At 56.8% G+C, this 8,982-nt stretch overlaps 1 protein-coding gene across 1 annotated transcript; it reads left to right on the top strand.

The window, feature by feature from the left end:
• The first annotated feature begins 1,038 nt into the window (after nucleotides 1-1,038).
• Nucleotides 1,039-8,651, top strand: FOXJ1 (forkhead box J1). The gene is made up of 3 exons (XM_075111117.1): nucleotides 1,039-1,121; nucleotides 2,276-2,849; nucleotides 5,698-8,651. Exons 2-3 carry the CDS (start codon nucleotides 2,319-2,321, stop codon nucleotides 6,496-6,498), a joined length of 1,332 nt encoding a protein of 443 aa, XP_074967218.1. The 5' UTR covers nucleotides 1,039-1,121; nucleotides 2,276-2,318; the 3' UTR covers nucleotides 6,499-8,651.
• Nucleotides 8,652-8,982: the final 331 nt, after the last annotated feature.

Here is an 8,982-nt window from a genome sequence, read left to right on the forward strand (position 1 = left end):
GCAGAGGGGACTCTGCCCGTGTGCTGGGGAGAGGGTTTGACCCTCCCAGCTCGTCTGGCCCAAACCCCCGGGGGTCCTGGCAGGAAAAGCCCTTGCTGTCTGCACCACTGGTGGCAGCAGCAGCCCCCGAGAGCGGGTCTGGCCGCCCCCCTGCCCCTTGCTCTCAGGGGTCCTTCCCCCGTGGGGCAGTGGGCAGGAGGAGTGCCTGGTGGTTAAACCTTCCCGGAGACACCCCGAAGCCCCCCACCCCGCAAAGGGCAGGCCTTACAGTGTAAGGGGAAAGCAAACGGCTTCCCTTGGGTTTCATGGCTGCTCTTGGCCCCCTCGGTTGGGGTGCTGGGGGTCCCTCCCTGGTCTCTGTTAAAGCCCTTGGGCTGGTGGAGGGGGGTGTTGGGGAGTTCTTTTAACTAAATAAGGCAGGCCCCATCCTTGAATTTGGGGGTCTGCCAGCCCCCCTGCCCCCTTCAGCTTTGCCCTGGTTGCCGTGGGCTCCTCAGGGGTCACAGTTTGGGGCGGGGGCGGCAGGCAGGAGGGAAGGGCTGGGGTTGCCCCTGCGCCAGCCCCACGGGGGGGGGGGTGGTGGTGCCGGGACGTGGGGTTCGGGGTTGCTGGGGCTGAATTTGGGCCCGGGTGCGGGGCTCGGTGGGATCCCGCATCCTCCCCGCCGCATCGCCGCGTACCCCGACCCTGCCCATCCCCACCGCGGGGCTCCGGCCCCCAAACACCCCGAGTCTCAGCCCGAACCGGCTTGTTCCGCCCCCTCCCCCCCTCCCCTCCACCTCCCCATGGCAACGCGGGGACCAATGGCAGGGCCGGAAGCTGTTTACGGGGCGGAGCGTTGCCACGGCAACGCGTGAAGCCTTTCGGAGCAGCTACTTAATGGCAGCCCCGGGGCGGCGGCAAATCACGGCGGGCCGGGCCGGGGCGGCGGCAGGAGCGGCGGGCAGCGCCCCCGCACCCCCGCGCCGCTCCCACCGCCGCCGCAGGGGGGGTTTGACCCCCCCCTCCTTTTTTCCCTTCTTTTTTTTTCTTTTTTTTTTTTTTTCCCCCCCTCCTGTTTTTCCAGAAGCTTCTTGCTCTCTCGTGAACTTTGGAAGTTGGGGGTTCGTCGGCGGGACGGGGTACGGCACGGCGGCGGTGGGCAAAGCGGGGAGCGGTGGGCTAGCTGGGGAGGGCGGTGGGCTAGCTGGGGAGGGCGGTGGGATGGGCCCGCGGGATAGCACTGCCGACAGCTCGACTCAGCTGCTGGGGCGAAGCAGGCCGTCATGGGGCCATAGGGTTGCACAGTGGGATGTTTATTCATATTTTTCTTATTATTTTTATTTTTTAATGTTTGTTTTTAATTGTTATTTTTACTCCCCTCGTCACTCCCCCGACCGCTGCAGCGAGCGTTTCTGGGATCCCCCTTACCGGGGGCACAGGAATTTGCAGGGGCTGGGTGGTGACGCTGGGGATCAGGCATCCGAACGAGCCGTCGCTGCGCTGAACCTTATTTTGGGGGGGAAAAGCCTGTTTTGTGGGAGCAGGGCAGGTGGTTCCGCTCCCCCCACACCCCCCGACTGTTGATCGCAGCATCGTTAAAACTGCGGCACCCTCGGCCCCAGCTGCCCCAGTGCAGCCGGTGCTGGGCTCCTCGGCCTCGGGGGGCTCTCCTCGCCCAAAGACACGGGATTTGGGGCTCACAGCCCAGCAGCGAAGCCAGACACCACATCCCGAGCCCGGGAATAACGGATGCCGGGATCCACCGGCTTGCCCTGAGCGAGGGTGTGCTTGGGCTGGGCCTGTGCCCCCTCCCCGGGGTTGTTTTAGGGGTGCTACGTGAAAGGAGAAGCAGAAATAGCATGAAACGGAGGGAAGCTGGTAGCAGGAGGGGAACTTCAGGATATTTTGTCGAGGCGTTGGATCCTGAGATTTTGTCCTGCTAGCAGCAGGTGGGAGAAACATCCTTGCTTTGTGGGATGGCAGGGCTGGATTTTGGCTGTTTGAGGAGGGTTTCGTTGGGTTTCTTTTTTATTTCTTTCTTTGGCTGAAGGCTTGCTGGGCAGCACCAGCCCTCCAGGGTTGGGGTGACACCGTGGCACAGGGGTTTGAGGGAATTTCCCTGCGTTTGGGGCTGCTCAAGCACCCCGGGGGAGGCGTTGCGGCTCCGGTGCGCAGCACCCTGGGGATGGGTCTCGCCCAGCGGCACCCGGAGCACCCAGGGCCAGCCCTGCCCAGGTGCTGGAGAGCAGCTGCACTTCGGGGAGCCTCAACCCTCTCCCTGTTGCTGTTGCAGGATCTGCCCCATCCCCTCCCTTCCCTTCACGTGCACCCCGTGAATGCAGGAGCTGCCGAAGCGCCGAGGCATGGCTGAGGGGTGGCTGCGCTGCCTGCAGGCAGGAAAGGATGGAGGGCTGGAGGGCAGCGCGGGGGACTCGGACGACCTGGACGACAGCCTGACCAGCCTCATGTGGCTGCAGGACTTCTCGATCATCAACGCCAGCATGGGCAAGTCCTCCTGCTGCCCCAGTGACCCGGACCCCCATGACTGTCACAGGATCCCCAGCTTTGCCGCGCCGTGCTCGCCCCTGGCCGCCGACCCGGCATGCATGGGCATGCCCCACACTCCCTGCAAGCCCATCTCCTCCTCCACCTTGAGGACGGCGCACCACCCCATGGCCGTGCACCCTCAGCTCGCGGATGACATCGACTACAAGACCAACCCACGCATCAAGCCGCCCTACTCCTACGCCACCCTCATCTGCATGGCGATGGAAGCCAGCAAGAAGCCCAAAATCACCCTCTCCGCCATCTACAAGTGGATTACTGACAACTTCTGCTACTTCCAACACGCCGATCCCACCTGGCAGGTAGGAGACTTGGAGACTTCTTGCCTTCTCCCCTCTCCCCGCAGGGCTGGGGAGGGCTTTTCGCAGCCTCCACGGTGCAAGGCAAGGTCTCGCGGGGACGCTGGATCCCGCTGGCAGGAGAGCGATGCCGGCAGCCGGCGGGGAAGGGCTGTAATGGGAAAGAGCTTGGGTGTGCAGAAATGCCACAGCCACGAGGGCGGCGGAGGGAAGGAGCCATTCTAGGGGAGAGCCCGGGGCCGTGTTGGGAGCGGGGAGGTACCCCTGGCCTGCTGGTCCCTCCAGCTCCTCTTGGCGCTGGGGCGAAGGCGTCTCTGTGCCCAGCTCCACCTTTCTGGAGCTCTCGTGGGGTCCCGAGTCCCTCGGGGCTGAGCACACATGAAATCGCCAGGCCGAGTGCCTCTGGGGGCTGAGGAGCAGGTGTAGGAGAGGGACGGAGCCGACCCCCAGGCAGACTGTTGCGCAGATCCCTCGCTGCGGAGGTCCAGAGCAGAAATGCTGCTGCTTTCCAAGCAGGGCAGAGGGCAGGTCTCCTGACCCCCGGGACAGGCAAAGGAGGCTCCATCACTGTGACGAGGCGGTGAGGCCTCAGAGGGAAACCCAAGAGAGGTCAAATAGGGCTGCTGTCCCCAGCCAGCACAAGCGTGCCCTCGGGGGGCAGGGGCCAGCCCCCACGCTCACCAGCTCTGGGGACAGCCTGAAGCACAGGGGCTTTTCCCAGCCACCTTGGCTCGCTGCCCTCCTCCGGCACACGACGGGACCTCCGGCACGGGGGGCTTTCTCGGCTGTGGCAGGGCAGGAGGGACCCGGGAGGCTCGTCCCTCTGCTCGGGTTATTCGCAGCCCGCGCCCGCAGCACGCCAGCGATCCCGGCAGCGGTGCTCGCCCGGGCAGGGCAGGGCGACGGGGCTGCAAACCCCCTGCCCGGGTGCTGCCCACCTCCTCCCTGCGCAGGGCGGTCGCCAGCGCCTCTGGCAGCCCAGCGCAGGCAGGGGAAGCCCCCGGACCCTCCCCAGGGCCCCGGGTCCTCCAGCCCCCGCTGCGCTGGGGGGACCTGCGGGAGCGATTCCGGAGGAGGGGCTGTGTGCCAGCGCGCTGACTTCCTCCTGCAAACTCACGGCTGGATAATCGCCACGTTTTTAATTAAATGTGTTTATTAAAAAAAAAAAAAAAAAAGAAGGTTTTCAATCCCTCTCTGCGGAGATGCAGGGGGTTCACGGGATTGTTGCAGGCAGGAATGATAAATATGTTAACCGGGCGGGTAATAAGGGAGGGCAGCCCAGGCTGAAGGAAGTTTGGGTGGGGAGGGGAGATGGGGAGCAGAGAATTCAGCTTGCGAGTCTCTGACCCTTGTAAAATTTCGTTAAACTGTAAATTTGGAGTTACGACAGCCTGGATTGTTTGCAAGGATATCCCTGTTCCTACTGCTTTTTTCTTTCTCTTTTTTTGCCTTTTTTCTTTCTTCTTTCTTTTTTCTTTTTTCTTTCTCTTATTTCTTTTTCTTTTTTCTTTCTTTTTTTGCCTTTTTTCTTTTTTCTTTCTTCTTTCTCTTTCTCTTTTTTCTTTTTTCTTTCTCTTTTTTCTTTTTTTTTCTTTTTTTTCTTTCTCTTTTTCTGCCTTTTCTCTTTCTCTTTTTCTATCTCTCTTTCTTTTCAAGCTGTGTTCTCATCCCCTATCCCAATTCCCGTACATGAAGACAGCCTGGAAAGGTCATGCCACCCATACTCCGGGGGGAGATGGATATATTCCTGTGGGAGCTGAGTGCTTTGGAGAGGAGCCAACACACCCAAGGAGCTTCAGCCCAGAGGAGGGTTTTGTTGTGTGTGTGTGTGCGTGTGCGTGTTTTTCAACAGCTCTAAGCATTCAAGCCTTGTTTTTCCTATTCGGCACTACGGATTATGGATGAATAAGCATAAAGATATCCAGGCAACATTAAAAAAAAAAAAACCCTCTACCATATCCAATCTTTTAATACAGTCTTGGCTTTGTGGAGTCTAACGCTGGGTTATTTACCCAATAACTGAGTTTCCTTTCTGATTATTCACATCACTCCAGGCACATTCAGGGTTTCAGAACAGCTCGACAGGAGCAGAAACTCCTCTTTTTTTTTTTTTTTTTTGCCTCTCCCCCCCAGGCTCATTCAAGCGGTGTCTGATGAAGATGCAGTGATTTCACACCGAGCTCCCCCCGGCCAGGGGGCACCTCTGAGGACACACAGGGCCCAGTTCTGCCCGCCTGGTTTGTGTCAGCCTAGCCGTGGGGAGGCATGGTGCCTATTTTTTGGCCAGATATTTTTCCCCTCAACATAAGTAACAGGTGCCGATGAACTGGGGGATGCAAGGAGGGCCCTGATGATGCCATCCCCCACGTGGCTGCCAGGTGTTGCCACTTCTAATGGGGCTGTGACCACACTGGTGTAAAGATCCTCCCCTTTCTTCCTTCTCAGCCATGAAGGAGGACCTGACCTCCTCCAGCTTAGCTCCATGCCTAGAGCAAGTCTGGCTGCTTTCTCCCAGTGCTTTGCATGATCGAAGGCCCCATGGCCCCAGTTTACCGCCAAGGAGAGTTGCCCAAGAGCTTCCCGTTGGTTCGCGAGTCCTAGCTTGAACCCCTTGGCTCCTGCCACCTCTGGCTGGATTAGACAGGAGGCAAGAAAACTCTGCTGGTGACTCGGGGCAGGGGAGTTTCTGCTGGGCTCATAGCCCAGGATGTCTTGACGTTGCCATTTCTGCTTTCTTTTTCCAAAAGGTCCTTGCTAAAAATGTGTTTTTCCACCAGCCTCCCCATGCAGGTAGGTGCCGTGGCAGCAGACGAGCATTCAGCCTTGGTTTTTTTTTCTCTTTTGGGTCTAGAACTCCATCCGACACAACCTCTCCTTGAACAAGTGCTTCATCAAGGTGCCCCGGGAGAAGGGTGAGCCAGGGAAAGGCGGGTTTTGGAAGCTTGACCCCCAATATGCCGACCGACTCAAGAACGGTGCCTTCAAAAAGCGGAGGATGCCCCCGGTGCAGATCCACCCGGCCTTTACCAAAAGAGCCCAGCAAGAAGCACGGTGCGTCGCCAGCCCGGCCACTTTGGCTTGCACCTCCAATAACATCCTCAACATCAATGTGGAGTCACAGCAGCTGCTGAAAGAGTTTGAAGAAGTCACCGGTGACCAGAACTGGAACCCAGCGGATGGCAAAGCAGGGCACAAGCGCAAGCAGCCCTTGCCAAAGCGAACGGCCAAGGTGTCTCGGCTTTCCAACCCTGCCTTGCTGACCCAGGAAGAGCAGACTGAGCTGGGATCACTGAAAGGCAACTTTGACTGGGAAGCCATCTTCAACACCAACCTGAATGGAGACTTCTCCACTTTTGGGGACCTGGAGCTCACGCCTCCCATCAGCCCCATAACGCGCGACCTGGACTTGACGGTACACGGGCACCACATCGACTGTCCCCAGGGGCAGGAGCAGGTCCTCACCGAATCCAACCAAAACAACCTGGACTTTGATGAAACCTTCATGGCCACGTCCTTCCTGCAGCACCCCTGGGACGAAGGGGCAAACGATTACCTCTCCAACTCTGTCAACGTGGAGAAGTTGTTTGAACTCAACGACGCCTCTTTGCCAGCAGATGTGAGCGACTGGAGCAGTCTGGCGTCCCTCTTGTAAGAGGCCAGTCAATATTCAAAGCCCGCGCAGGCTTTAGTAGGATGCTCCCCCAGAGCTGCTGGGACTTACAAGGGACAAGATTTTCTAGAGACAGAGACATTCACAGGGACTTTTACCAGCTTCACTGTAAGATTATTCACAGAAACACCACAGGGAGAGAAAACCAACACCACAGGAACTGCTTGATATATCTTTAAAGGACACATCAGAAGTCTCTAGTCCATGAGTTTCCTCAAGAGAAGAAATATAACACTACTTATTTTTTTACTTTTAAAGGAAGAAATGTGAATTATCATATTTTTTTTTCTGTGGAAATGGACACGGCATATGTTCCTTCAGGGCTAAAGGAGAGCACCTGCTAAATCCCATCCAAGACATGAGATTCCTGGTGGCTTAAGACTCGATAGACTAAGTGCAATTTCCTCACCCCTTCGTGTCTCTGTTTTTCTCTCTTTCTCTTTCCTTTTTCTGTCTAGGGTAGTTGGTAGGTATAGTGTGATAATTAGCTAGCAAGCAAATAGAGGTCCCTTCTGGATTCTCTGAGTTCAGCCTCCCTCCTGACTTGTGCCTAGGGAAGAAGAAAAGGTTTATAAATTCAGCAAGTCTGCCTCTTTAGATGTTTTTATATAATCTATTATATATTATATATTCAAAGAAACCTATATTTTTAGCACTAGAATTTCTTAATAGTGGGGGATAGGGGAAATACAAAACAACTTCCAAACTGCATTTTCACTGTTTAAAGGCTTGTGTTCGTTGTTCTGTAAACCAAGGCCACGCGAGGGAGGATTCCTGCAGCAGCAGCAACAGGTTTCATCAAGGATCCAGGAACTGGCGCCGGCAGAAGAGCAGCAGCGGGGACGGGGTCGCTCCCAGAACTGGCTTTGGTATTTTTTGTACCCAAAACCCTCACTGTGGTTGCCGAAGGGTCTAGACCACCATAAACCCTCTCTGTCTTTCACCAGCTGACATAGGCCCTCTCTGATTTTTTTGGTCCAAGACTGTTGCTCCCCACTTCTTTTGCTCCTCCGTCAGGCTCCGAGCGGCTTCCAGGGCACTGCAGAACCCCAGTGAAGGGCATGCTTTTGGGGGGCTGTAAGGAAGACACCGTGGCATGGCCATCAGCTGGTGGTGATGGGGTCGCTCCACATCGAATGCTCCCAGGTGGGACTGGGGAGGAAAGACATCCACATTCAGGCTCCATCCAGGAGCTCAGGCCAAAGACTGCGTGCGATGGCCTCTGGGGATGGCAGCAGAGATGAGTCCCCTCCGGGCGGGAGCAGCTCATCAGCCGGGACATCCGCCGGGATTGACGCTAACTGAAGCTTTGGCCCTTCGGCTCGGTGTACAGCGAGAGCGTGGCAGGGTCTCTGCGAAGCAGCTCAGAAACAGTTGAGTGGAGCCAAACTCTGCTAAAATTTGACTTGAAGCTCTCAAGAACTGGATTCTTCGCCTCTCCTTCGCTGTAAGTTATTAGAGGTAGAGTGGCCGTTAGGTAGGAGTAAGTAGAAGCTGTAATTTCAGTGGTGTGCCTTAGACTTGCTGAAAAATGAGAGATTGTAAAGAGTTTCTTTTTTGGTTACCAGAGCACTTAGGACCTTTAATGTGAGCAATATAATTTAGTGAGAGTATATTTGTAGTGTAAGAATCAATAAACAAGCCTTAAAAAATACAAATTACCCTTGGAGTAATTAGCACCCAAATGTGGGGAGAGGGTTGGAGCTGTGGAGGTGGGAGTGCAAGTCCCTCGTCCCCCCGGTAAAGCGTGGGGCAGGCTGAGAACCAACACCTTCAGCTCATGCCAGCAGCAGAGCTGGGGCTGGGGCCGCCACTTTGCCCAGGTGCCAGCATCCAAAACCCCCTGGGACGGCACCGCACGGCTGGGGACGGTGTCCTGCGGCCGGGGAGCGAGGGCCATGTCTCTTGCAGGCTTTGGGGGTCAGCGTAGGTGTTTTTATCTGTATTGCTGATGCTTCTTTTTATTTGTTGGGTTTTTTTGTTATATTTTCCTGTTTTGGGGCCTCTATACTGATGCTGAAGAACTGCAGAGATATGTGTGCAATTTAACGTTTTTCATGGAAAGTTATTTACAAATTAAAAAAAAAAAATGGAGAAAAAACCCCTTCTGCCTCCTTGCTTCCCTCCAGCACCGCCGGGCTCTGTCTGACCCTCTCTCCTGTGGGTAGGGGACACCTCAGCAGCCCAGCCCTGGCTGTACACCCAGCCCCGGTACGGGGGTGCCATCACCCCCCTCTGCAGCGGCACAGCAATTCTCCACGGGGAAACCGAGGCACAAAGCACCACCTGCGCGGCAACGCTTACACACCGCCCGTGTGGCACCAGGGTGGCCGTGCCTGGTGTCCGAAGTCCTGGGAGCTGCTCCCACCCCCCGGAGCATCCTTCCCTGCCCCTGCGGGGAGCTCCTCGGGGTGACATGATGGGAGCGCGTGGGACTGTCCCTCTGCTTGTGCCAGGGCCGGACCC

This window comes from Phalacrocorax aristotelis, chromosome 16 (assembly GCF_949628215.1).
Source record: "Phalacrocorax aristotelis chromosome 16, bGulAri2.1, whole genome shotgun sequence".
In the NCBI taxonomy this organism is placed as follows: Eukaryota; Metazoa; Chordata; class Aves; order Suliformes; family Phalacrocoracidae; genus Phalacrocorax; species Phalacrocorax aristotelis.